Here is a 27,878-nt window from a genome sequence, read left to right on the forward strand (position 1 = left end):
AGAGAATGAGCTCACTTCTCAACCCTCAGAGCTTCTCAAGCCTCTATTTACAATCTTTTTTTTTTTTTGGTACCGGTGACTGAACTTGGGACCTTGTGCTTGCGAGGCAGGCAGCGGAACCACTAAACTAAATCACTGGCCCTCTAGTTACAATCTATCAAACCTGTTGATTCCAGGGCTCAGATTCTCCCAAACTGTTCATGGTCTTTAACACCATAGACTGATCCCAACTGGATGGCCCAGTATAATTACAGCTTACTTATTTTCTAAGTAGCAATCTGGGAATTTATTAGCATTTCAGCTTTCCTTTTAAAAATGCTACTTTAGGGCCCAGGATTTAGCTCAGTGGTTTTGCCGCCTGCTGCGCAAGCGCAAGGACCCGAGTTTGATCCCCAGTACCAAAAAAAAAAAAGCTACTTTCAGGGGCCAGGGATTTAGCTCAGTGGCACTGTACCTGCCTTGCAAGCACAAGGTCCTGAGTTTGATCCCCAATACCAAAAAAAAAAAAAAGCTACTTTCTTCTTTGAACCACAGTTCTGAGATTCTAGATCCTTTATGCTTTTGGCCAGAAGGCCTATTCATTTCCTAAGCCAACTATGTTCTTCGGTCCTCAAAAATGTAAGCTAAGCACCAATATCCTGTGCCTTTTTCTCTTAATGTAAATAAGCTACTTTAGAAACCAATGAGCAGAGCCTAGCATGGTAATACAAGTGTGTGATCCCACACTCTGGGAAGCTGGGGCAGGAGGATCACAAGTTTGAGCAGAAGGATCACAAGTTTGAGCCCCATGTGGCTTTCCAAAAAAACCTGAGTGTGAAGGCCCTGGGTTCATTGCCCAGTACTGAGAAAAAAACCCAAAACCCCCAAAAACAGGCAGATACACATACAGATGTGTCGACAGAGATGCTGACATTCAGGTGGGAGACGGTAAACACACATTCCCTGTGCAGAGCGAGCCCACTTGCCCCCTCTGCCTCCTGGCCCCAGCCATCCAGGAAGACAGACGCCCAGTTCCGGCTCCTGCTAGTCCCACTGTCCTGGGTACATTCCCTGTGCTCTTCCAGACAGGGCTCTGCTGGCTGCTCCACAGGAATCCAGGTGTCAAAGGCCTCTCCTCCCCAACTACAAAGGAAAGTATCTCTCCTTTCCTTTTATCACCTCCCCCCTTCCCAGGATCTGATTCCAGCTCCCTGTGGCATCTGCTAGAATGCACTTGTTTTGTGGACGCTTGTGTTCTGGTCTCAGCACGTAGTCCCGGTGCTCTTAAACTCACCAGTATCCCAGGCTGTACTTGACATGTGATGATCCTCCTGCCTCGGCCTCCCACTGCTAGGATTACAGGGATGAGGCACCACACCCAGCCTAAAGTATCAGTTTGTCTGGTACAGGGAATCAAACTCAGGACCTTGTGCTTGTCAGGCAGCCCTGGCACCACTGAACTACATCTCTGGAGCCAGTTTTTACTTTTTAACTTAATTTTATTTTAGAGACAGGGTCTCACTCTGAGGTTGAGGTTAGCCTTAAACTATGTAGCCCAGGCTGGCCTCGAACTCCCGGCAATCCTCCTGCCTCATCCTCCCCAGTGCTGAGATTACAGGCATGCATCACCATGCTCGGCTACAGCACCAGTTACTGATGAAACTACATGACTACACCACACTGTCGGTCAATGTTAAGTGCCTTCATGCTGTGTTTTAAAAACACTGTTGCATGATTTCGCCCTGCAAGGGGACCACCCGGACCCTCTTCCAGAGACGGAGGCACAGCCGACACCCTGTCCGCCAGACACCCTTGGCGCAGTCGGCGTCCACGCAGGGCTGAGCCTCCAGTCCCCCACCTGCCCGTCTTCCGCGTCCGCCGTCCCGACCCTCTGAGCGAGGCTGGGCGGCACCGACAGGACAGGAGGACAACGCCCGGGCGCCAGCGCCGCGCGGGGACAGGCAGGCGACCCCTCGTGCCCGCCTGCCGCCCCGCGGACGCCCGGGAGTGGAGACGGCCCTCACCGGCTGGCCTCGGCGTCCGCGCCCGGTTCGACGAGCCACCGTCCGCCGTCCCTCAGCACCATGGCGCCGCTCGCGGACTCCTCAGCCTCCGAGACAAACTTGGCGCGCTTTCCCTGCTCTCGCGAGATCCTGGAAGCGCACGCACCCAATCAGGAGCCGCAACGCACCCCGCCCCCGGCGCGCCAATCGCGGTGGCGCCCACGGGGAGTGGCCATTGGGGCCTCGGGCTGCTGGGTACGCAGGCGTGCTACCCGCCCCGCCCCGCTCCAGTCGGCGCGGTGCCCCGGGAGGCGGTGGTCAGGGTCCGGGGAAAAGTGTGCGGAGGCGCGTGTCGCACACAGCGGAGTCTATCCCGGACAGCGCTGCGGGATGCAGTGGAACAGGAAATGTCAGGCCGTCCCCGTCCCGCGCCCCGAGGCCAGGGTCCGGCGCCCAGCTGGCCCGCAGAGGGGTCGATGCCCCGGGTGGTGCACTGTTGCGACGGAGACAGACGGCGCCCGCAGCGTCCCGGCTGAGCGCGGAGCCTGTGCTCGGGGCGCTCCCGCGGCGCGCTCTCGTCCGGTACCTTCTGCTCCTGCAGCGCTACCCGGTGCTCACCAAGGCGGCCACCAGGTGGGCGCGAGAAGGGAGGGACACCTTGGGCGGCGTCCCTTCCCCGCATGTCGCCCGTAGAGCTGTGTCCTCCGTGAACCCAGCCTCCCTAGCCGTGCGGGCGCCGCTATGCAGGACAAGTGCTCATGGCCCCCGCAAGGTTCTCGTGAAGAACTAGAGACAGGAGACCGCAGGACCCTGGTCAGGAGAGGCGCTGAACAGTGACTTTAGGCGTGCGGAGGAGCGGGCTCTGGATGGAGGGCACTGGGGGAGGAGCCCGCGCGGCTGAAGGAAGTGAGAAAGCGGCAGCCAAGGGTCAGATTTAAAAGGTCCTGTGGTGTGCTAAGAATTCTGGATTTTATAGTTCCCAGAAGGCAGCCACAGACCCAGTTTCAGAGCGAGTAGCAGGCCCGTCTCCACCTTCTTACTGACATTTTTATTGCAGCGACGTGGACTCCCGTGCAGGTGTGAGAACCAGCGTAGGAACCTCTGGGGTAGGAACTTTATCCATTGGAAAAATTTTATAAAACCACGATACAGTGTCGGAGGTGGATGCAGCCAGTGTGCAGCCCACAGATTATGTTCATATTTCCCTTCCATTTTTCTTGTATTCAGTATGTGTTAATTTTGTTCAGTTTCACCACAAGTGTAGGGCCGTGTGTCCACACCACAAACTACAGAATAGTGTCATCCTAAGGATCCTTCTGTTCCCTTTTTAAAACCCCACTCCTTTGTAACACTTGTATATGATTACCAGCATCGTGTTGGTGTGTGGATGTGTTGGGTTCTGAAGCTGATGGGATGAGGACCAAGCCACCACCCATGGAGTGACTTACTGTAATCTCAGAGCAACCCTGCCAGCTGCCGCCCCCAGCAGGAAAAGGGACGCCCTAGGGCGGTTGCCCCTGTTTTCTGATTGCCTCTCTGTCCACAGTGGCATTTTGTCAGCACTTGGGAACTTCCTGGTCCAGATGATTAAGAAGAAGCAGAAGATAGCAGACTCTCAAAGCCTAGATGTCCGCGGGCCTCTCAGATATGCAGTCTACGGGTGAGTGCTGCAGAGGGGCTGCCTAGCAGAGCACAGTTGCTCACACAAGGTCTTGGAAGGGTCTAATTTGGAGAAGTGGTTTTTGAAAAAGCACTTAAGTAATCATCATGGGAAAAATATCAGTTTACAGTGTTTATGTAATGTACATGTGCATACATAGAGGTTTTTCTGTTTTGATTTTTTTGAGACAAGGTCTTGTTATATAGTCCAACCTGGCCTTGAATTCTTGATCTTCCTGCCTCAGCTTCGCAAGGGCTGGGATTACAGGCATGTGCCACCATGGCCAGCTCTTTTTTGTCCCCCCACCCCTAGAGCCCAGAGCTGGAGATTAAACCCAGGGCCTTGTGCAAGCTGCTACTGAGCTACATCCCCCACCCCTAGAGTAATGTTTTAAAATTCAGAATTCACAAAGACTTTTTCCGTACTTGCAGGCATGCTCACTTGAGTCATTTTTCCATAGAGTGTTTAAAGCAGTGTTGCCCCCAGACAGTGGTATCTGAGGAGACCCCATGGGAGGCCTCATGCGGCTTCCCTTTCAACTTTGAGATGCCCTGGCACCCACCCTTAGCACCTGCAGGGGGCACCATAGGACCCGGATGGATTGGGATCAGACAGGACCTGGGGAGGCCAGCGGAGAGAACCAGTCCTGCTCACACCTGTGTGGGCCTCAGGTTCATCACAGGTCTGCTAAGCCACTGTTTCCACCTCTTCCTGAAGCGCTGGGTACCCCTGAGGTTCCCTTGGCCTCCATCAAGAGGCTGCTTCTGGACGGCCTGCTCTTTGCCCCGGCCTTCCTGCTGCTATTCTTCCTCGCCATGAGCCTACTGGAGGTGGGTGTCTGCCTTCACTGCACTCAGCTTGAACTCCTGCATCTTCCTTTGTGACTGTAAACAGCAGATCACAGCAATGTCAGCAGCACCCTGTCCCCAGGGGAATCACAGACTTTTTGGTGGCACATAGCAGTCACAGGCACCCCAGTATGTGTCACTCCCTGAATCAGCCCTGAGGACTCCACACTGGATGTGTTGATAAGAAGCCCGTGTACTGCTCTCTCGTGGGATTGCTGCCCTGTTTCGACAGCTGTATTTATAACCAATTACTCAGCAGTCTTGTGTATTTTATTTTATACATTCATAAAACATGGTGCTGAGGTGTTCCTAGGCTTCACCAGGGTGCCAAAGTCATCCATGGTACCAAAAGCAAAAGGCTGTCTGAAAAATACTGCAGAAGCCTTTCAAAGTCTGGAATCCTGAAGCCCCATGGTGGCAAACCTATGGCATATGTGTGGGCTGTTTGTATCATTGAAAGCTCTAAACTTCACCATCACTGCTATAGGTGAAGAAATATATTTGTATATCTTTATTTACAAGGTTGAATGCTTAGGTATATGTTTATCTTCTGTGTGTTATTTCTTCCCTGAACTTTATTTTGCTTGGTGTTTGCTTTTTTCTTACTGATTTGTATATTTGTATATATTAATATCAATCTTTCACCAAATACAGATTGTAAATATTTTTCTCATTTTTGAGGTATTTATTTTTGAGACAAGATCTCACTATGTAGTTTAAGCTGGCCTTGAAATCACTACGTAGCCCTGGCTGGCCTCGAACTCAGTGATCCTCCTGCCTCAGCCACCTGAGTGCTGAGATTACAGGTGTATGTCACCATGGCCAGCCAAGTTTTATTTTATTTTATTTTATTTTTTTGGTACCGGGGATCGAACTCGGGTCCTTAGCTTGTGAGGCAGGCATTGGAACCACTGAGCTAAATCCCCAGCCCTAAACATTTTTTTTTGGGGGGGGTACCGGGGATTGAACTCGGGACCTTGTGGATGTGAGGCAGGCAGCAGAACCACTGAGCTAAATCCCCTGGCCCTTCAAATTTTGCATTTTATATAAAGTTAAGATGTTTGTCTAAAGTTAACATTTAAAGTTATATAAGCAAAGTTATTGACAGTATTTTTCTCCATATAAAAGTTCTGAAACTTCATGTGTTCAAATCTGACCCTCTGGCCAGGCATGGTGGCGCATACCTGTGATCTCAGCACACAGGTGACAGAGGCAGGAGGATCGCCACAAGATTGAGGCCAGCCTGGGTTCCATAGAGGTTCAAGGCCAGCTTGAACTACATAGTGAGATCCTCTGTGTCAGAAAACAAAACACTAGTTTTTATCACTCACTTCAGGTCAGGTGGCCAGAGCAGCCACTCACCACATCTGCCTCTTGCAGGGGAAGGACCCTGCTGCCTTTGCCACCTGGGTGAGGAGCGGCTTCTGGCCTTCTTTGCGGATGAATTGGCGCATGTGGACCCCGCTGCAGTTCATCAACATCAACTATGTGCCCCTGCAGGTGAGGCCTCTCACGGCCCTGTGTGCACTGTCTCCCAGCAAGCGATGTTTTCTCTCAAGCTGTGTGTCACCTCCCCGAGTGCCCATGTCCTGGGTTTGCAGCTGCAGAGCCACATGGGATCTTCCTGGGCCCCTCCAGTGTCATCTGTGCATTCAGCAGATTCAGTTCAGTCAGCACCAGGGATGCCTGTGGCTTAATAGTCAGTCTGGACTTTCAGGCTTGCCAGGCTCAGGAGGTCACTGAGCTGCACATGAGAGGCCCTTTTTGGGGAACCTAGAGTCTTTGGAGGCTACTGCCCAATGCAGGGGATGCAGAGAGTGGCAGTGCTAGGCTGATACTGGGCTGGTGGGGACACAGGAGAGCAGGACCCAGGGCTCTGGGGACACCACTATCTGTGGATGCTGCTGTCATCACACCCAGCCTGCCAGTGCTCTCAATGGCTCCAGGTTTCAAGGGCTCAGGGCACGGCATGTGCCGGTGACAGGACCCTGCCGGGTCTGAGCAACCTGAGCCCACTCCTCCAGCACAGGACCCCGTCAGGTCTCACTGGGAGATGGGCACTGGGAGCCTCAGAGAGAGCAGGTGTGCGGAGGCGGGGTCCTCACAATGTGTAGGTGCCTAGCCGGGGCTGTCCTGCAGGCCTGTCGGGGCTGCAGCTCCAAGCTGCTTGGGAACCTGCCTCTGCACCCCAGTGAATTTCATGCCTGGGAAAAGCTCGAGCCAGCTGGCTTCACAGCTGCCACGCAGGGAGGAGCAGGGAGAGCAGGAAGACCCAGCATTGAACACCCTGAAGAAGCTGGGAAGGGTGGGGACAGAGGCAGGCTGGTACACACGCTCACACACAGGTGCACATCTCCACGCACGCACACATCAGAGGCACCAGAGTACCAGGGGAGTGTGTGGACACAACAGCCAGCCAGCCAGAGCAGAAGCTGCAGGGAGTTGAAGCAAAATAAAAAAGGTGTGCAGCATTCACAATGAGCTGATCGGTGACCTTCCCAAGAGCAGCCTCAGGAGCTGGATTTCTTCTCTTGAAGGATGGGGGAGTTTAAAAGAAATAAGAAGTCTAGGCTGGGGATTTAGCTCAGTGGTTCATAGATGTGTAGGGTTCCGTGGAGCACCCCAAAGAGGCAAGGGGGTGGGGCTCCTCCAGGCATAGACTGGTGCTCGAGTGAGGCCTCTGCATTCAGGCAGGTTAATGACTGGCATCCAGTGTAGAGACAGAGAGAGGCTGGCTGGAAACGAGGATGAAAAGTCAGCTCCCATGGCTGCCATGCAATCCCTGACACCTACATTTGAAGCAGTTTAACTCAGTTTCACAGGCTTCATTCCATGAATGGCTGGCTCCAAGGTTGGAATTTGCCAGGAACTGCCTTTTTTGTTTTTGGTACCGGGGATCAAACTCCAAACCTTGTGCTTTCAAGGCAGGCAGCAGAACCACTGAGATAAACCCCCGGCCCAGGAACTGCCTTTTGATTGTTTGGTTTTTGTTTTGAGCTCACTATGTAGTCCAAGCTGGCCTCTAACTCACAGTGATCCTCCTGCCTCAGCCTTCTGAGTAATGGGATTACAGGTGTGTACTACCATGCCTGGCTATTAACTGCTCACTTCATGGTAGCTGGGAAGCAGACCATGAGGAAAGAGCACCAGAGAGGAAGGGCCAGGGAGCAGACAGTCCCCACCTAGGGGTGCACTTCATTAGTCCTCCAGAGCAGCTGCTGTCAAGACAATCAAAATTAACTGTCACTGTTGGGCATGGTGGCACATGCTTATAATCCCAGCATTCTGGGAGACTGAGGCAGGAGGGTTGAAAATTTGGAACCCAGTCTGGGCAATTATGCGATTTAGTGAGGGCCTGTCTCAACATAAAAAAGGGCTGGGGATGTAGCTCAGTGGGAAGGCCCTGGGTTCAGTCCCCAGTACTGGGGGGTAAAAACGTTTAAGCATCACATTTTCCATTTCAGGTGGGTACAGTTGTGTGGTAAGGGGGAGGAAGGGCATTCAGCAGGTACATAGCAAGCACCACGTGGTTAGTGAGCTGACAGGCTGCTGCTCTCATGGTCCCACCTGCCAGGAAGATAGCATCTGCCAGCAGGTGACTCTGGGTGGGGGCAGGTGCCAGGTGATTGGAGCAGGCCACAGAGGGAGGACACATATACCAAGGTACAGCACCAGTGACAACGTCTGGTGAAGGGGGAGAGAGACAGCTGTCTGTCGCTGAGTCTGGATCACTGCCTGTTTTCTGATGGCCTGTAATCATCTTAGGAGCAGATGGTTGGTCCTCCTGCCTCTGCCAGGTCTAGCACAGAGCTGGGTACAAACTAAAGCTCAGTAAGTAGAACAGTGGGCAGGGAAATGACCAGCTGAGCCGATCCCTCTGGGTGATGCCACCTCTGACTCCCCCAGCAATTCCGAGTGCTGTTTGCTAACCTGGTGGCTGTGTTCTGGTATCCCTACCTGGCCTCTCTGGGGAAGTGACAACGGCCTGAGGAGGACCTCGGACGCACAGTGAATGGGGCTGGGGAGCACCCACCAAAGCAAGAGCTGCGACCCACACAGGGAGGACTCCTGATGCTAAATCATGTGATTCACGGTGCCTCAAAATAAGGGCTGGAGAAACAGAAGCCTCAGCTATCTCAATCTTGAGTGGAGAGGCAATGCGGGGTGCTGCCTTGAACCCAACAAGGGTCTCAATAAACTTCGATGCAGCTGCTTCCTTGGTGGTTGTAATTTCTCAGGAGTTTCCATTGCTTGGGAGAAACCTGTAGCCAGGTGTGTTCTTTTTTGGGGGCGTTGTGGTAACATAACACAAATTGACATAAGTACAGTCACAGTGCTGTACAGCCACTGCCCCCATCCATTCTAGGCCTTCATCTCCTCAAACTAAAACTGTCCCCTTTAAACAGCCCCTTCCATTTCCTCAGCCCCTAACTCAATCTCAATATTTTTTTCTTTTTTGGTACCGGGGATGGAACTCAGGACTTGAGCTTTCGAGGCAGGTGGCAGAACCAAAGCTACATCCCCGGGCCTATGACTCCCTGAATTTGAGTCTAGGCATGTTGTATGAGTGGAATCACATAGTATTTTTCCTTTTTTGTTTGTTTTGGGTGTTTTGGTACCAGGGATCGAACTTGGGACCTTGCACTTGCAAAGCAGGCGGCGGAACCACTGAGCTAAATGCCCAGCCCCTTATTTTTCCTTTTTTAAACTGGCTTATTTCACTTAGAATAACATCTGCCAGGGTTTAAATGCAAGGACCAGGCCAGGGATTTAGCTCAGTGGTTCCGCCACCTGCCTTGCAACCACAAGGACCCAAGTTCAATCCCTGGTACCAAAAAACCCCCCAAAAAACAAATGCAAGGACCAGATATAGTAATAAATAGTAATAGTAATAAAAAGGGCTGGAGTGTAGCTCAATAGTAGTGTGCCCCTGAGTTTGATCCCCAGTACGGCAAAAACTTAATTACATTTAATAAAAAGGGCTGGGGAGCTAGTTCAGTGGCAGAGTGTTTTCATAACATGTGCCAGGTCCTGGGTTCAGTTCCCAGTACCACCAAAATAAAAAGTTGGAGTCTTTGGGGGCATAATTAAGTCACTCATAAATGCACTGGTACCCATATAAAAGAGGCTTCAGAGAGTTCACCCTGCTGGTCCTTCTGTCCCTGCCAAGTAAGGACACAGCACACCCCACCCCATCTGAATGATTAAGAAACAGGAATGTGGGCCAGGAATTTAGCTCAGTGGTTCTGCCGCCTGTCTTGCAAGCGCAAGGACCCAAATTCAATTCCCCATACCAAAAAAGACCCAGGAACGCCATCTTGAGGGCAGAGAGATTGGGCCCTCACCAGTGGCACATTGGTTTTGGACTTTCCAGCCTTCAGGGTGGTGAGAAATAAATCTCATTGATAAATTACCCAGTCTTTGATATTTTATGATTGTTAAGGTTCATGTTTGTTGTAGCATGTCAGAATTTTTTTTCCTTTTTGTGCAGCTGGGACTCAAACCCTAAAATGCCCTTCCTTTTTATGGCTGAACTTTGTGTTACCAATTTTATCTTCCCTCTCGGCTCTTATCCTGGTCAACGAAGAATGAAATCCACAGACACAGCAGTGGAGAGTGAACTAGGTGGATTTTATTTTAGGAAGAGAAAGAATAAAGAAAGCACCTGCTAGCCAGGAAGAACTCCAAGGACAAATGCTGCCAGAGTGCTCATGTCCAGGGATTTACATGTAGGCTCTAGGGCACTTTTGGGGGGAGCAAAAAAAATGAAGTAATGTGCCTGCCGCCTCTGCTAGGCCTGATGTCAGGAGGGCCAACTTCACTTGCACGCCAGTTTCCTGGGCTTATCTCAGTTCACTCAGGTCTTTGCCCTTAAATGCCTCATTGTCCCTGTGTTTCCTGGTCTCAACTGCACTGCTGTACACACCACATTCAGCAGTGCCTATTTCGCCGCAGTGGACATTTGTGATCTTTGCACCTGTGGCCACTGTAGATGCTGCCGCTGTGATCCACTTCCCCTCAGAGACCTGCTCTTCAGGCTTCATGTATATTGGCATGGGGTGGTTCCCAGGAGCTGAGGCATTCACCAGAGTCACAGACACTGGTGCAGTTGATACATATCATGGTAATTCCACCTGTACTTCCAGCTTGCCTCTTTTTAGTGGGCCCCATCTACCTGGCAGTGATGGAGAATTGAGGCTGTGGATCTCAGAAGATTGTAGACTCAGCTCCAGAGATCAGCTGGGTGCAGTGGTGCATGCTGGTTAGCCACCTCTCCGTCAACTGAGACAGAATTACTTGAACCCAAAAATTTGAGCCCAGCCCAGACAATGTAGCAATGAGACTTCATCTCTAAAAAATCAACAGTCCAGTTCTCAGTTCTAGAGATCAGCTATGGTTCTAAAATCTACCTCAGGATTCCTGTGCCAGAACTCTTTGGAGAATGTCACATGACAGCAGTACTCCATTTGGCAAGTCATGTTTGGTGAAAGGCAAGACCCCTTTGTTTGTAAGTGGGAGCCTGGATTCAGATGCAGCAGGCTGAGTACCCAAGCCTCTGAGACCTCAGGGTTAGACAAGATGGAGAGTTCCCAGGCAGGTTTGGGTTTTGTGGGGGTTTTTGTACCGATGATCAAACTCAGGACCTTCACTTGCCAGGCAGGCACTGAGCTACATCCCGGCCCCAGCTTTGTCTTTAAGTAATGTGAATTCTTACTGCCCTACTTCCAGTTTAGCACAGATCATACACCATTCACTCGGCTCCTTTCACACAATTTTCTGGCTGCTACCAGTCTCCCACTTGGACACTCAAGGGATGTAGAAATGGGTCCCTTTAAGTGGTTCAATGAGCTGGACACTGTTTTACAAGGAAATATTTTTTCTTATACTTGAGTCTAGGCGTCTTGACTAATATTTTAATTATACTTGGACAATATGAATCCATAAAAAGGTCTAAAAGGCTAGGGATGGTGGTGCAGGCCCGTCACCCACCACTCTGGGGGACTGAAGCAGGAGGATGGCAAGTTTAGATCCACATTGGGCCACGAGGCGACTTAGCGACACTTTGTCTCAAAAAGGCCCGGGCTTAACCGGAGGGGGGGGGAGCCCTAACCCTAACCCTAACCCTAACCCTGCTGCCTCGCTCAGGTCTTTTGATTGCGATGAAGTGGATGCTGAAGACGCCACAATAAGCAGTCTGTCGAGACGAAGGAGAAAGGGTTTGGTTCTTGGATCCTGTAGCGCCTGGAGTACCGATGGCTCAGCTGAGCATACCGCCGTGAGGTCTCGGAGTCCAGCCGGCGCCCACAGTTAATCAAAAAAACAAGCCTGGGGCGGAGGATTTAGCTCAGTGGTTTCGCCGCCTGCTACTCAAGCGCAAGGACCCGAGTTCGATCCCCGGTACCAAAAAAAACCCACCAAAAAACCCACGCCCGGAGAGCCCTGGAGTCCGCCCTGTCCCGTCCCGCGCCTCCGACGGCCGCCTGCACCCCGGGGCGCTCTCCGCCCGCTCCCCGCGTTACCTTCCTTGCGACCGTTCCGGGCTCCGCCTGGCCCCTAGCCCCGCTCGGCTAGCGTCGTCGCGGCCCGGAAGACCATGAGAACTCCCAGTGGCCCTCGCGCAGCCAGGATCAGGGCGGGACTTCCGTCGGCCGGGAGTGGGAGAGCGCGGCAGTGTGACCCTCGCGGCGCTCCGTCGACAAGGCGCACTGGCGGCATGGCGTTCCGACAGGCGCTGCAGCTTGCGGCCTGCGGGCTAGCAGGTGGCTCGGCGGCCGTGCTCCTCTCTGCGGTGGCGGTGGGCAAGCCACGCGGCGGTGGGGATGCGGATGTGCGCGCGCCCGAGCCGCCCGCCTGGACCGAGGGCGCGCAGCCCGGGCCCAGCCTCTGGGATTCCAACTGGGACAGGTGATTGGCGCGTCCTGGGGCTGGCGGGAAGGTGTCCTGTCTCCGAGGGTTCCGGAGGGCCGAATGCGGGCAGGCTGTCCACGAGGACCCCTGAGTGTCGGACAGCCTCGTCTGAAGGTCGTTGGGATCCCAGCCTGAGGACAGCCGAGCCTGAGGGTCCCTGTGGTAGGAGTGGACAGCGCTTTCTCCCCGCGGGTCCGTGCCACGGGCGCCGTCCACTTGTGGATATGGAGCGTTTAAAATAAGAGTCCTGTAATTACCGGAGGGAATTTTTAGTTTTATTTAATGTCATTTTGAATTGAAAAACCAAAGCAGTGCAGGCTTTTAATATATGTTGAAATGACAGTGTTTTTAGTATATTGGTAAACCAGTGTCACTGATATTTGACCAATATTTGTTTCTCTATTTGTATCAGGAACTTCATAGTTTCTTTTTTAACTTTTAAGTTTTTTAAAAGTAAACTTACTTTGGAATAGTCATATAGTTATAGAAAAGCTTTAAGCGGGATCCTTTGATATCCCACAACTAATCTCCTCTATGTTTTTTTTTTTTTTCTTTTTTTTTGGTACCGGGGATCAAACTCAGGACCTGGCTCTTGCAAGGCAGGCGCAGTGCCACAGAGCTAAATCTCCCGCCCTAATTTCCTCTGTTTTTAACTTCTTACCCCAAATGTGGTGTGTTTGTCAGAGCTCCTCGATTTTCCCCTAGTCCCGTAGTTCCAGAGTCCCACCTGACAGTCACTGCTCCTGTCTTTTGAGATGCCTGTTAGCTGGGCTGGTCTTCTTTGGTGAGCAGGATGGCTCGAGGAGTGCTGGGCCGGTGTTTCCGGGGAGGTCCCTCAATTGGGATTTGTCTGATGTTTCCGTAACGGTTGGACAGACATTCTCTTCTTTAAAAATCAGTATAGAAGAGCCGGGGATTTAGCTGAGTGGTGCTGCCACCTGCCTCACAAGCGCAAGGTCCTGAGTTCGATCCGTGCTACCAAAAAAGAAAATATCCAAAGCATTAAAAATCAGTACAGTCAGGCCAGGATTTAGCTTAGTGGTTTTGCCACCTGCTGTGCAAGCACAAGGACCTGAATTCAATCCCTGGTACCAAAAAAAAAAAAAAAAAAGAAAGGAAATCAGTACAGACAGGTTTGCACCACCACACCTGGCATATCAACTCTTTTAAAGGCAAACCTCCACTCTGATATCAAAGAACTTACTTAAAGTAGAACCTAAAGTTGGGCCCGGATTTATCTGATTTAAACTGATGTTCCATATTTGCTTTCCATGTCTAGACTTATGGATAGGGAGACAGGGAGTGATTTAAATTTGTTGGGGTAGGGAGGGATCCAGGGTAGAAAGGTGCTAGAAGGGGACATGTCTCCTCATGTTCCACTCATCTGTGCCAGAAAGTTCCAGGGCTTTACTTGGGCAAGTCCCCTGCCCTTCCTGGGGGCCACGTGGGATTCAAAGCATCCTGGCTCTGCCTGTTTTCTCTCGCTTAGTCCCTGGTTCCCTGTACCTGCCAACACACGCTCAGCCTGGGGTGTGGCCAGTAGGCAGAATACCCCTGCCAGGCAGCCTTTGGGTCACCATGATGCCCCTCCAACCATGCCTTATCTACCACCGTCTCCATGGGGGGAAATCCTGGCAGGTTTGACTTGTGCTGCTTCTGCCTCCCATGTTTAACTCTCTGTAGCTCCAGTTCCCTCTCCCCTACTCCCACCCACCAGCCAGTGTGACAGCCACTACCCCAGGGGCTGCTGAGTATTGAAAAGATGCTTCGTGTGTCTGGGCACTGTGCACAGGCCTGTAACCCCAGCTACGTAGAAGGCTGAGGCAGAATGATCATGAGTTTGAGGCCAGCTTGGCAACATAGTGAGACCTTGTGTCAAAAAATAAAAGGAGTGGGGGTGTAGCTCTCTAGCATGTGTGAGGCCCTGGGTTCAATCCCCAGTACCAGAAAATAGGAGTTCTGGTTTTATTTAATTTCAGTAACAGTGGTCCCCTGGTATTCTGGGGGTTAGTTCTGGGATCCTTGCAGATACTGAAATTTGTGAATGCTCAAGTACCTTATGTAAGGTGGTATAATATTTGCATGTAGCCTAAGCATATCTTCCTGTGTGATTTAATTGTTTTCGTTGTGCCTTATGGAGCTGGCCTTCCCAGCTGGTGCTGAGCCTTGGCTTTCCCACTGTGCTCTTTCCTGTTATCCTCACAGCTGGAAATACTGTCTAGTCCTAGTACTCAGGGTGTCTTGGAGCAGAGGTCACAAGGCCTCATCATCTTATCTCCAACATTAGGCGAGAACCACTGTCTCTGATCAACCTGCGGAAGAGGAATGTAGAATCTGGAGAGGCAGAGCTGGCGTCCAGACTGGACCACTACAAAGCCAAGGCCACGCGGCACATCTTCCTCATCCGGCATTCCCAGTATCACGTGGATGGTGCCCTGGAAGAGGACTGCACGCTGACACCACTGGGTATGTGCCAGGGTTTCAGACCTTAGCCCCTCAACTGGCCTCAAAGGTGCCTGGGCGCTGGGCTTCCTCCAGCCTAGGGTCCATCAGCCCAGGTGGGAATATTGCCAGTCGTGATTATCAGGAGCCCAGCTCCTTCCCATGTCCTTAAAACTTCCAGGGCCAGGGTGTGGCTCAGCCTCTGGAGTGCATTTTCCTAGCAGGCATGAGACCCTGAGTTCTGGCCCCAGCACTGCCAAGAAAACCCAAAACAAAACAAAAAACCCCATGAAAAACATTGTGGCCAATGTCTGTTGCACGAGATCAAGTTTAGGACTTGTTCTGATGGGGCTTTGTGTGCGGGGTACCTGGACCTGCTTGTCCCTTCTGTCTGTGGGCCTGCACACCTGGCCCCAGACCCTTCTGTTCAGCACTGACGAATCTGCCTGACGAACATCCACATCATGGTGCAGGTCACTGCTCTGGTGTGTATGCCAGTGGAGGTGAGGGTCCTTGTGACTTCTCACTGTCATGGAGGCTGGTTTATCTCAGCCTTGTGCCACGTTGATGCAGGAGAAGTTCCTGGAAAAAGGATTGCAGGGTGAGCTGTGTTACATTTTGTGTTTTTAGAGAATGGTCTCGCTGTGTTGTCCAGGCTGGCCCTGAACTCCTGGGCTTAGGCAGTCTTCCTGCCTCAGCCTTCCATGCAGCTGGGGCTCCAGGTGCAGCCATCACAACTGGGTGTGTTTATATTTTAAACAGTGGCTATTTCCCATTCTCCATGTGTTCAATGGTAGGAAGGGGCTTCCAGGCCTGTTCTCCACAGAACATGCGCCTCCCCTGAGGGCACTGTCTGGCTCCTATGCACAAAGGGCCCAGTATGGAGGTGGCTGCATCTGGCAGAAGCAGCCTTTCAGGGCATTTTCAGCCAGGTGCAAAATACATTTGAGAAGAGGCACTGGGGCCACATCAGCCTGCTCAGGAGCACTGAGGTCCCATCTGTGTGCAGTGGCATCTGTGAGGTCACAGGGCCAGAAGCCACGCTGGACTGCAGCTTAATATGGAAATAGCTGAGTGTAGCGTGACAAAGATTACACAGCTGCCCAACTCTGGCAATAGGCAGGTTGGTCATTGAGTAGCTGCATCCTCCGTGCAGGGAGGAGCACAGCTAGGCCATCCACTGCTCTTGCTTCTCACCCAGGCCTGAGGCAGGGCCCTCATAGGAGCTTGGTGCCATGTGGGGCCACTGTTTGCAGGGAGTGAGGGTGTCTAGGTCCTTGAGTTTCTTAGGTGTTTCCCCTTCAAGGTCGGGAGCAGGCAGAACTCACTGGCCTCCGCCTTGCCAGCCTGGGGTTGAAGTTTAACAAAATCATCCATTCCTCCATGACCCGCGCTGTGGAGACCACGGACATCATCAGCAAGCACCTGCCAGGTGAGTGCTGTGCGGGCCCTGTTCCCTGCCGACTGCTAACCATGCCAGCTGAGTGCAGCACTGTGAGCCCCCTGTTCCCTGTAGATGTCTCCAGAGTCAGCACTGACCTGCTGCGGGAAGGCGCCCCCATCGAGCCCGACCCGCCCGTGTCACACTGGAAGCCCGAGGCTGTGGTAAAAGCCGCCCCTGGGCCACCTGGCGGGGAGGTTTGCCACCTTGCAGCATGACTGCAGTTGCTAATGGGCTGCTGCTTCCTTGCTCTGCCCTCAGCAGTATTACGAAGATGGAGCGAGGATTGAGGCTGCCTTCCGGAACTACATCCACCGGGCTGACACTGAGCAGGAGGAGGACAGCTATGAGATCTTCATATGCCATGCCAACGTCATCCGCTACATCGTGTGCAGGTGGACACCCGGGGCGGCATGGAGTGCGGAGCGAGGCCAGGGGCAGAGCCAGCGTCCCATGCACAGGTCCCCCACTGCCACCTTCGGGGATTGAGTGGTCCTGGGAGCCCCTGGTCTTAGGCAGGACCCTAGTCGGTTATGCATGGGCTGTGTCAGAGGGAGTTCTCCGATGCGTGGGGAGTGACACAGACAGATAAAGGCCTGTGCTGTGGGTCTGCTGGGCGTGAGCTGCAGTTCCTGCCCCGGTGGGGAGCTGTGGGCCATGCCTGTTTCCCCTTGTGAGTGGTAAACGGCTGGGAGCTGTGCACGAGTCCACTTCCCCTCAGGCTGGTACCAACAGCTGTTAGGGTCTGGGTGGGATGTGTGACTGTAGGTCACGTGGGTGTCACTGGATACTTGGGTGTCCCCTCTGGGTGATTTGGCAAAGGGTGAGGAGTTCCACTTCGTGTGGGACTGTGCCTCTCCTAGAGCCGTCAGAAAATGCTGGTCTAGCTTCTGTTGCCAAGGGTTCTTACTCCCTCATACGACAGGTCAGGGGTGACAGAGCAGCCCTGGCCAGTGGGGCCATCCCCTCTGGCTTGTGTGTGTGGCTATGAATGCCCAGGGATGGACAGGAACCTTTCATAGAGGAGCGGCAGCCTCAGGGCTGCAGGCTGTGAGGAGCTGTTTCTGGCCGGCCTGGTGGCTCCAGACCAGGCACAGGTGCCTGCACCCTATGTGCTGCGCCTCATGCGCAGCTGCTTGGCTCGTACCACCAGCAGGGGCAGATGCTTCCAGTGTGGCTGGGCTCATCCGCTCTGCCATGGCTCCTGATGTGTTCCTCTGTGCCTGTGGACAGCGACCTGGGCAATCTGTGATGTTGACGGTGTCACATGTCCCATAACAGTCACTAGGCGGTGACAGTAATACGGACAAGGCACCAGGAGTCACCAGGAACGTGCACTTAGAGCTGCCTTCCCTGTTAAATAAAAGGCTGAAACAAAGCCAGTGCCAGGGACAATGATGCATGCCCGTGATCCATTACTCTGAAAGTTGAGGCAGGAGGATCACAGGCCAGTCTGGGCAACTTAGACCCTGCCTCAATAAAGAAAGAAATATTTATGGTCTGGGGGTACAGCTCAGTGGCGGAGTGCTTGCCTAGCATGCATGGGGCCCTGGGCTTCATCCCCATTGTGCCCACCCCCCCACATTGAACGCACCCTGTATCTGTCCCCTTTTGTCGTGCTGGAAAAGCAGAAATTAAATCCTGTGCTCTTGAAGAAACCACTGTGTTTCTGACTTGCACACAGCTCAAGTTGCTGGGGCCTGTGTCGCAGCAAGGGAGGTCTCTCAGCTGGCCCAAGGGACCCCTCCCCATGGGGCTCTGCCTCATTTGAGCTCCAGCTGTTCCTCTCTCCCCAGAGCACTGCAGTTCCCTCCGGAAGGCTGGCTCCGTTTGTCCCTGAACAATGGCAGCATCACCCACCTGGTCATCCGACCCAGTGGCCGGGTCGCACTTAGGACCCTGGGGGACACAGGCTTCATGCCGCCTAACATGATCACCCGGTCCTGAGGCTGCTGCGACACTATCTTCCTCGTCTGCCTGTCCTGGCTGTGCTCTGCCTTCAAGCGGGACTAGAGGCCAGTGCTGGGTGGGAAGGAAAACTGTTTCAGATCCGCAAGGGGATGTGCCCAGAGCTCATCTGTGCCCAGGCTGGAGGAATCGGTCGCTCACACAACCTGGCTCCTCTGCAAGCTGCCCTGCCTGCTCTGCCTACAGGACACCTGCGGCCTGTGGGGTGACTGTGGGGCTCGCGGCTGCGCACGTCCTCCACGTGCATGGCTGCCATCCTGGGGTTCTGCCATGGCACTGAGCCAGGACGACCAGCGTTTTGTTCACGGCCTGCCCACTCATACTCTTCTCCTGTTTGGAGACCTGCTGTCATTTAAATATTTGTCAATTAAAGAGTTTGCACTCCTGGGTTTTTGGCTTGAAGACGTTTCTGACATGAGCTAGAGACCTGACCCTGCTGCAGAGAACTGGGGGCTGTGTGGAGGACAGGGTGTGCGGGAGGCCTGGCAGGTGACAGCTGGTGTCTTCTTGGGGTTGTACAATACCCGACAGGCGGCTCCAGCTTTGCCATGGTGGCTGTAAATCCTGTGGCCATATGGGATAAAATATTCATATATGTTTCTCCCAAAATATTGTGCAACTTAGGAAAAACTAATTTCTATGAAGTGGTTATGAACACTTTCTGCAGTCAATACAATGAATTGGGGTATCTGATTCTTTTCCCTGTCATCTTTGGAAATAACTACATAATAAAATTTTATTGGTGTTTGTAAAGTATTGTGACTTCTTGTTTCATAGAAAACAGGAAGCCTGTGCTGAGAGGGCAGCTGTGTCACAGTACCTTGTGTCTCCCAGGGTTGCCTGGAGATAGCGCTACAAGGCACTACCTACTAGAGGCGGACAAGTGAGGGGCTGACTGGCTGGCCTCCCGCGCAGCCCTGTGGGTGACAGCTGTCAACGCACCTATGCTCAGTGCCCCAGGGCCCCCTGCAAGTCATGGCCTCAGCACCTGACTTCAGTGGGAAGCCCACGATGCTTCAGGGAAAAGCCGTAGCTGAGGGGCCCTGGCGCCTCTCGCAAGGAACGGGATCTTCTGCCTTGGGAGGTGTGGTGCCCCTCGATGGCAGTGAGCAGCCTGTGGGTGGGGTCAGTTGGGTCTCTGCAGTCACCAGGTTCCTCCCATCTGTCCCTGTCGCAGTGAATAGAGGTGATGTTAAACCACAGCAGTGGTCAAGAGTGGGTCTGGGTCTGGGTACACTGGCCCAGGATGCCAGAGTTATTTGTTAAATCGATGGATCACAAGAAACCATTGCTTCTGTAAGCAAAAACAGGAAGCTCAAAGATTGTGCTATCGGAGTCAAGGGTACGGAGTTGGGCTTTCAGATTCTGGAAACGTTAGACTCATTCTGTCCTCAGGGCACAGGGCAACTCTAACTTGTATTTTTTTGAGTATGAAACTGAATCCTTTGCTAATGTAGGTTCCCAGCAAATTCTCCGCCATTTGTTAGAAAATCCTGTTCTCCATGGATCTTCCTCCAACAGCCTCACCCCTGTCTCAGAGCCATGTGGTGGACACCCCTGACTTGGTGACAAGGATGACCCTAGGGCAGCCCAGCCCCCAGCAAACCCTCACCAGGCAGGCTGGACGGCTCCAGGCAGAGGGGCCCAGTGACAGAAACTGTCCCTGTCTGCAAAGCTGGGAGGGAGCTGTGTCTCTGGTGACAGTGAGTGACAGACTCAGGAGCATCGGTAACCTCAGGAAAACCACCTAACGTGAGGGGACCTGGACAGAACAGGTTGGGGTTGACATCCACACTAAGTGGCAGCTGGCTCCCTATGACCAGTACGCTGTTTATCCCAAAATACTTCCCCCTGTGACAGCGGGAAAGGGAACGTGGTATGACCCATAAGCCAGAGAGATGTGGCTTGGACAGGGCAAGGTCACCTCAACAGAAAAGGCCGACACTGCCCTGACCGTCACCTCACCTCTGCCACAGCCATGAAGGGTTCTGAGTGTGTTCTCTGCTAGTGTGGTGGGCACAGCAATCAACAGCACCCTGGCTGTCTCCCCCAAACAGAAGGTAGGGATTTGGGGCACTTGACAAGACACCACCTCTTAGAAACACATGCTCACACACCGTCCCCCACAGAAAGGCCTCCCACTGCCCAGGGCGGCTGCAAAGTGTGCACTAGTTTATTTGACACCAAAACTTTTCCACAACTGTGTAAGGGAACAGAGGGGCAAAAACAGCAGCCAATAAGCTGGGTGTAGTGCAGCACCTGCAATCCCAGCACTCAGGGCTAGGTGGGAATCGCTGGAGCCCAGCAGTGACACTGTCTCCACAAACAGCAAATAAACCACTGTCAGGTTAACGTAATACTAGCTCATCAAAACACTGATAGGGTTTACTAAAAAGGGCCTTTTACCCAGACACAGCAAGAGTGCTTTGTGAAAATGTGGTGTAAAAATAATTTATTCCATGAAGTGGTTTTGAAAGGACACATCACCCAAGTGACACACAGTGTTTTAGGGGAGTACATATTGCTTGTCTCACAAAAGGGGCCTAAAACTTCACAGAACAAGCATCTACAAAACCAAGACAAAAACAATATTTTAATTTCTATTTGAAACATTTACAACCACACAAGGTGCTGTAGTAAGACTTTAAAGAGATCATCACTGAGCATAATCTTCATGTTCTGAGAACAAAGATGCTTTTCAAAATGCAGTTCTCAGACTGACTGAACTATTTGTCTTATATTCAGATCTCGTCTGCTACACAGCATATGAAAACTCATGTAACAAACTTGAGGTTTGTTTTTTTTTTTTGGTACCGGGGATCAAACTCAGGACCTTGCACTTGCAAGGGAGGTGCAGTGCCACTGAGCTAAATCCCCGACCTACAAACTTGAGTTTTAAAAATGAAATCTCAGTTCCAATATGTTTGACCTGTTTATCATAAGAAATAAGCTTTTTTAAAAAGCATGTTTCAATTCAGAATTTTTATGAAAGAAGAAATCTTACACCTCCTTAGTATCATTGTATATTCTCAAACAGTAAATCCTGGAAAACGAACTGCTTTACAGAAGGCACTGAAGCTGGTTGAGGCGGGATATAGAACTTGTTCTGGACCAGATCCCAGGTCCAGATGCCAGACCCCAGGCATTTCCCCCAGGGAACAGGGCAGCAGGCACATGGTGACAATACCCCCCACCCCCAACCATACTTTGCATCCAGAGACCCTAAAGGGACAGAAATGACAACTCTGGCTCTGAGCAGTGGCACAATGCTGTTTTTTTTGGTTTTTGCAATAAGGTTTCACTATGCAGTCCAGGCTGGCCTCGAACTCATGGTGATCCTGCTGCCCCAGCCTCTGAGTTCTGGGATTACAGGTGTGCACCACCAAGCTGGGCTCAAAGGTCCTTTATATTCAGGTGGAAATGAGAACACCTGTTAGTGATTGCTGCTGGGTTCCCTGTAGCTACTTGACTTCCAACCCTGAGAGGAATCTCTCTTTTTTTTTTAAGACAGGGTCTCACTTTGAAGTGCAGGCTGGCCTTGAAATCGCAGTGATCAGTGATCCTCCTGCCTCAGCCTCCCAAGTGCTGGGATTACAGGCACGTACCACCACACCCAGCTTCTGGCCAGTGAAGTTTCCAACCCTGCTGCCAGCCTTCAATGGTCAAGCTCATCTGTCCCCTTCCACCGACAGGTGGGAAGCCGTCATCATGCAATAGGAAGCTGCTCCAGGAGAAGGGGGCCAAATACAGCCCAGCCTCACATTCATCCTGAGTGGTCAGTGGGGCACTGCAGGTGAAGTCCTCAGTGCCACACAGACAGTACACAAGATCTGTATTTCAGGTGGCTGTTGACAGCTTCTTCCACGACATCACTGATTTTCACATTGGCATTTCTAAAATCCCTGTACCTTCCAAGTGCAGAATGTGTGTTACTCAGAATATGCTCCTTTGTGAACTCTTCCTAGTAAGCACATCACCCTCTTCCTCTGAAAGTGAAGAGAACGACTGCTGCCTACAAGGCCGTGAGCTCGGTGCTGGGGATGGCTGTCCGGCGCAGAAGGCGCCCATGTGCAGGGCTGTAGCGCCCGGGGCTGCCCAGGCCAGGGGAGTGAGGGCCATGGCCAGGCCTCCCGGGGCTGCTGCCATCCCGACCGCTTCGCCCTGGGCTGCCACTGTGGGGACAGCCGAGGTCCGGCAGCTGACACTTGAGCTTTCCTTTCAGTGCCGGGCTTGGCCAACTGGGGAGACAGAGAAAGACCTCTCAGCACATTCGGGCCATGCGAGGAGAGCAGCAGAAGCCCAGCGATGGGCATGAACTCAGGACAGACCCAGCTGGACAGGGGCTGCCACAGTGCAGAGGAGATACTTCCACACCTGGATCCCGGGGATCTGCCACACAAACCCACACTACGCTGGCCTTGTGCCTGGCTGCTGCCCCTGCACGACTGGCTCCCAGCACCAAGCCTGCCGTGGGCCTGCCCCGCTGGAAACCTGTCCTGTGCATGGGAACCCAGTCACTGCTGGGGAGGCAGCACACACCAGCCTAGCTAAGGGACATCTGTGTGACAGGGCACCCATGGGGGACCCAGCCCTCCAGACCCCACTCGGATGGCTCCCGCTGCCCCGCACCTCCGCCTGTCTGTGGGCGAGTAGCACAGGACAGCATTCCTCCACTGGTACACTGCCGGATACCGATGAGGGTCGACATCTGCACCCTGCAGAGCAGCTAAGACGTCCTGGTCCAGCTTGCAAGGATCCCCCCTAGAAAGCACAGCAAAAGGACACAAGAAAAGACAGAAACGCCAGGGATTTAGCTCAGTGGTGCAGCGCCAGCCTCCTAAGTGCAAGGTCCTGAGTTCAATTCCCAGTATCAATAATAAAAAAATTTTAAAAATAAATAAGTAGAACAAACACTTTCAAAACATCATTGCATTCTTATTTTCATGTATTCTGAGGTCGAGGCTGGCCTCAAATGTGTGGGCTTCCTGCCTTGGCCTCCCTCCCAAGTGCTAGGACTCCAGGTGTGTGCCAGCATGGCCAGCATATCTCGCTGCGCCTTAAACTCAAGCACCCAGCAAAGCGCACAGTACTGTTTGAGAATCGATCTGCCTGAGTGGAGAAACCAACAAACCATCCTGAGGCTCAGGGACCAGCTGGAGGGCTGTGGTCAGAGCACCAGGAGGGCAGGGTCACCTCCAGGACACAGCCAGGTCCCTGCTGCAGCTTTGTCTACCCTGCTGCATGTGCTTCCCTCTTAAAATAAACCACATTCCTAGGCCTGACCAAACAGTGTGCAGGCTTCTCCTTCCTGGTGTGTGACAGCTGACACCAGGATGAGCCCTGCCGGGCTGGAGACCCCCCCTACTCAAGCTGCACAAATGCTGTGGGAAAACAGGAGCCTCCGAACTGCACATGGGGTCCCTCGCTTACCCACAAAGGAAGAGCCTGGTGGTGGGGTTGGTCACAGGACCTGGCACAGCCTGGGACTTGGAATCCAAGGACATTGTAGCCAGCACACCTGACATGTCATTTTCTACCCCTGTTTGGTTATTTCCAGGTTTGTCTGCAGCAGGAGCAGGTGCCAACAAGTCGTTTTCTACTGTGTTCTTTCTCTTATCTTTAGTTTTCTTATCTGTATTTGGTGTCTTGGAAAGGCCACTAACTTCATTTTGCAAATTCAGTTTATCGAACTCAATCATCAAACTGGAGACACGTGACAGAAGGGCCTGCTCTGTTCCAGGGGCCTCTGGTCTCCCACACAGGGCCTGGCTGGGACTCGGACAGCAGAGCCCATTCGGGTCGGTGCGGCACAGGCCCGAGGCTGCTGTGCAGTCTGCCTTAGCCTTGGGCTCCAGGTTCCTGGAAGCATCAGCTGCAGGCTGGCTGTGGTTCTGTGCTGCGTTCTGCCGATCTTTCATTTCTTCCAGGCTCACATCACCATGTCCATCTAGAAACGCACCCACGGAAACAGAGTTGCAGCACTGCTGCTCATGGCCTATGAGTGACAAAGCAGACACACTGTGAGCCCCGCCATGCATGCCGGAAAGTACCAAGTCCTCCTGGGAGAGGGTGCATGGCCTCATGAACAGAAACAAAGCTTCCAGGCCGCTCTTTCCCCAAGGCAGGAGAGAGGAAGAGGAGGGCTGGGGCAGCCTGGGCCACCAGCTCTCTAATCTGTTGGGCTCTCCCAATTCCATGAGGAAGTCACTGGGGAGCAGCACCACCCCTACTCAACACCAAGGTTGTTTTCTTGTCAAGACAGCAGCTATTTGCTTGAACAGTGGCAACCGGTTCTCAGGAAATCAGTCTTTTTTTTTTTTTGAGACAGGGTCTCCCTGTGTAGCTCAGGCTGGCCTTGCACTCACGATGTAGCCTAAGATGGCCTCAAACTTGCAGCAATCCTCCTGTCTCAGCCTCCAAGTACTGGGATTACAGCCGTGCACGACCATGCCTTTCTTAAATTAATATACTCTTATGCAAATAATTATCGTGCAAATACACTTATGATAAATTATGTAGTTTTCTTGTTTGTTTCTCCCATTAATTGTAAGCCTTTTTTCACATTACTCATTACTCTCTGAAAGCAGGATTTTAAATTTTGTGTGAGAACAGTTCAGTTCACCAAGCCAGCCCACTGCGGCTGGAGCAGGAGCTGTGCTGCCTTGGGAGCCCCCAGCGCCCCTAGCCCCTAGGCCCTAGCCCTCTGCGCCCTGCAGACTCCGGGCCAGGCTGACCACCGTCCCCCAGACTGCACAGCGCACAGCAGCGCCCACACCACACTGTGTTTGTGATGAGGAGCGAGGTGCCTGCTTCTATTTCTTCGGGAAATTTCTTCTCCTTTGCCCATTTGACTTCTGGGCACTGCTGGCTTTTTCATACTAATATTTAAAGGTTGTTTATAGACCCCCACACGCTGTGCCCCCACACTCCAGGACCTCATACACGCTAAGCATGCTCTACCACTGAGCTACCCCCAGACCGGATTTCCTTTTCTAATGCTGTTGTTACTGTTGTGAGTTACTGCTAAGCTTTACAAAGATTAACTTCTTCCAATCACTCCAGCATCTTTTTGTGCTTGGAGGGTCTCTGCAGACTGAGGTCTAATGAACACCCCACGTGCTGGAACACGTCCCCTGTCCTATTCCTGACAGCACACAATGTATTCAAACACAAAGAATGTCCAGAAAACATGCATAGAAGCACAAGATGTCAAATACTACAGGTCTTAACATGTTTTAGAAAAACAGCACAGAATGAACCTCACCTAACTTTGGGAAAGGAGATGAAGCCAGAAGTAGCAACACTGTTCCTCACAATGCTACGCCTTTCAGACACCTGTACACACTCTCACACACACGGACACGGACATGGACACGGACACACACACACACACACAGTCCTCCTGACATCACCCTGAGGGAAAGTTGCCCATTTTTGCAATAAAAACACAAAAGGTAGAGAAGAGAAAAAGGTCACAGATGAATGATTCCTGAGGGGCCAGGGCCACCTTGGACCACATTCGCTCACCAGAGGCAAAGGCTTTCTCTCGGCGGCAGGCTTCATTTTCTCCTGTTTCCTGTTGAGCCTTTTTGTCCATTTCCTGTTGAGCAAGATGCTCTTCTAGTCTTTGCAGCCCCTCCTGAGAAGACAGATCCACAAAGCAGTCCAGAAATTCCCAGTACTCAGCCCAGGGAATCTTCAGCTCATGAGCGAGCTCCCTGTAAGGAATAAACACAAGTAACAGACAGAAGATAGAAGAACACCCACAAATCTGACTGCAAAGCGACAGCGACTCACCGCGCCGAGTGCTGCAGCCATGTGCACAATCTTGGGTATACACTACTGGGTCTACTCAGCCCGGGGCCAACTGAACTCTGTATTTCCTTGCCTCTCTGGTGAGACCCAGCAGAATCCCTGGAGGAGCTATTCAAGGATGCATCGAATCCCACCCACCCAGCGAGGAGCCAGTGCCCTCAGCCTCACCAGCCTCCCTGGGTGGGGCCATGTGGTCAAATTGACCAACGCACGCGTGTGGCCAGGAACCAGGAATCCAGAAGGCCTTTGCAGGGTTAAGCTTATAAGCCTCAGACCGGACACTTATTTTGAGGAAAGGTTCTAAACAATCTGATGAAGTTTTGTTTGATTATACCATATTTTAACTTTGTAGTTTGGGATTTCTTTGGGGACTTTTTCTACTTGTTTCTAGCCACACCCCTGCTTTCTGTGTTAAACAGAGGGGTATTTTATTCTTTTCTTTTTTCCCAAGGAAACACTGTCCATATAGTACCTTCTATAAAATATTAAGATCCCTGAGAACTGCTCTGAGGAGTGGGAAGGGACTGTTTTACCTTAACATTGTACAAAGTAAATTGGAATGTATACCACATTTGTAAGTAATTTGACCTTAGCAGAAAGGCTCTACAATGTCCCAGAAAACCCTTTCTGGGAGACATTTTTTTTGGTGCCAGAGATGGAACTCTTGCAAGGCAGGTATGGTACCACTGAGCTAAATCCCCGGCCCTCTGGGAGACGTATGTTGAAGCAGTTGTAATTACATTCATCATCATCAGTCTCAACACATAACCACACTGCAAACGACGGTGCACACAACTCAGCCTCCCCATACCTTCCAACTCTCTCAATGCCTCTTTCTGGGTCAGACTTCCTGACACTGTGGAAGAAGCCTGCTTTCTCTCGAGGCGGAGTTTTCCAGAGTTTTCGAAAATCTTCTGCCTATGAAGAAAAAAAGTGTTGAGACCTGCGTGGCTGGTGCAGCTCACCCAGGATGCTCAGCCTCCGGTGCTGCAGCACCGACGCTGACCCCATGATCCCAGGGCCTTGGGGCCCAACGGGGCTGCACTTAGAGCCGGCACAAGGGCCTCACTCAGCACTGGTCTGCACTGCGGGGGTCCCAACAAGGGCCTCACCCTAAGGACAGCCAGCAAGCATCACTGAGCTGCCACCCCAGTGGCGCACACACCATTCTTTCCATCACACAAGAAAATACATGTTGCTTTCTCTTGAGCCACTCAAGTTTCATGCTGAACGCAGCTTCTCTAATTTTAATTGTCCCTTCTCATTTTACAGCCATTTTAATAGTTGTAAGTAACTGATCATTTAGAAAAAACTATTTTTTGAGACTGGGTTTTAAGACAAGGTCTCACAAGTTGCCCAGGCTGACCTCACACCTGAGATCCTCCTGCCTCACCCTCCCAAGCAGCGATAGATGTATCCCACTGTGCCTTGCTTATTCTGAAAGTGTCTACCAAGGGATTACACTGGTCAGTGTATGAAACAGTTCTCTGCAGAAGGAACTGTCAGTTGTCAACCTGACACAAAAACAAGCAAAACCTTTGACCCAGCTCCTCCACCCACTTGGTCCCACTTAGGGACCCACTTGAACTCCAAGGATGAGCATACCCAAAGGCAAGGCCAGGGGACAAAGCAGAGCCTCCAGGGAAGGCAGCCAATGCCAGGAGCCAAGTGTCTGGGAAGGGGGTGCTGCAGGCATGGGGAGCTGGGTCCAGAAGTGACCTCACCAGGCTGACACACAGTGTGGCAGGACAGGCATGCAGGGCAGAGGTGAGGCGAAGCCTGTGCACACCCACCCCAGCCACACACAAGCAACA

At 52.2% G+C, this 27,878-nt stretch overlaps 4 protein-coding genes and 1 long non-coding RNA gene across 13 annotated transcripts in view; 2 read left to right on the top strand and 3 right to left on the bottom strand.

Annotated features, from left to right (window-relative positions):
- Positions 1-2,156, bottom strand: part of Pole (DNA polymerase epsilon, catalytic subunit) — a 44,147-nt gene extending 41,991 nt beyond the window's left edge. For 2 of the 6 annotated variants that reach the window (XM_021257727.2, XM_004844029.4), the window contains exon 1: positions 2,004-2,147. In XM_021257727.2, the coding sequence (XP_021113386.2) occupies positions 2,004-2,065 (62 nt within the window). In that variant the 5' untranslated portion in view covers positions 2,066-2,147. Of the gene's footprint in view, positions 1-1,837; positions 1,893-2,003 lie in introns of those variants that run through there. The other 4 variants (XR_002394611.2, XR_002394612.2, XM_021257729.2 and 1 more) reach the window with 4 other exon arrangements.
- Positions 2,064-9,903, top strand: Pxmp2 (peroxisomal membrane protein 2). The gene is given in 7 exon segments (XM_087198681.1): positions 2,064-2,071; positions 2,130-2,615; positions 3,529-3,642; positions 4,314-4,366; positions 4,369-4,472; positions 5,871-5,990; positions 8,397-9,903. Coding segments are annotated over 7 exon segments (957 nt in total). The 3' UTR covers positions 8,469-9,903.
- A 197-nt stretch (positions 9,904-10,100) lies between these two features.
- LOC147822047 (uncharacterized) lies at positions 10,101-12,090 on the bottom strand. Its single transcript, XR_015446298.1, has 2 exons — positions 12,011-12,090; positions 10,101-11,816 (listed from the first exon to the last, which is right to left on the bottom strand). It is a non-coding gene; the product is annotated as an uncharacterized LOC147822047 (long non-coding RNA).
- Pgam5 (PGAM family member 5, mitochondrial serine/threonine protein phosphatase) lies at positions 11,815-18,638 on the top strand. Of its 2 annotated transcripts, none has more exons than XM_004844031.4 (6): positions 11,815-12,395; positions 14,686-14,864; positions 16,147-16,272; positions 16,357-16,445; positions 16,543-16,676; positions 18,078-18,638. In XM_004844031.4, the coding sequence occupies exons 1-6, from the start codon at positions 12,085-12,087 to the stop codon at positions 18,226-18,228; spliced, it is 990 nt and encodes a 329-aa protein (XP_004844088.2). In that variant the 5' UTR covers positions 11,815-12,084; the 3' UTR covers positions 18,229-18,638. The 2 variants fall into 2 exon arrangements, with proteins under 2 accessions (XP_004844088.2, XP_004844089.1); XM_004844032.3 differs by having other exon boundaries at positions 12,111-12,395; positions 16,546-16,676.
- A 2,046-nt stretch (positions 18,639-20,684) lies between these two features.
- Ankle2 (ankyrin repeat and LEM domain containing 2) overlaps positions 20,685-27,878 on the bottom strand; it is a 45,043-nt gene continuing 37,849 nt past the window's right edge. For 2 of the 3 annotated variants that reach the window (XM_004844033.4, XM_087198441.1), the window contains exons 9-13: positions 26,876-26,982; positions 25,777-25,967; positions 23,680-24,244; positions 22,879-23,010; positions 20,685-22,487 (exon numbers count right to left, since the gene is read on the bottom strand). In XM_004844033.4, the coding sequence (XP_004844090.1) occupies positions 22,262-22,487; positions 22,879-23,010; positions 23,680-24,244; positions 25,777-25,967; positions 26,876-26,982 (1,221 nt within the window). In that variant the 3' untranslated portion in view covers positions 20,685-22,261. The remainder of the gene's footprint in view (positions 22,488-22,878; positions 23,011-23,679; positions 24,245-25,776; positions 25,968-26,875; positions 26,983-27,878) is intronic. The other variant, XM_013071875.3, reaches the window with a different exon arrangement.

This window comes from Heterocephalus glaber, unplaced genomic scaffold (assembly GCF_053883595.1).
Source record: "Heterocephalus glaber isolate CG9 unplaced genomic scaffold, H.glaber_assembly_v1.0 deba00001687, whole genome shotgun sequence".
NCBI lineage: Eukaryota > Metazoa > Chordata > Mammalia > Rodentia > Bathyergidae > Heterocephalus > Heterocephalus glaber.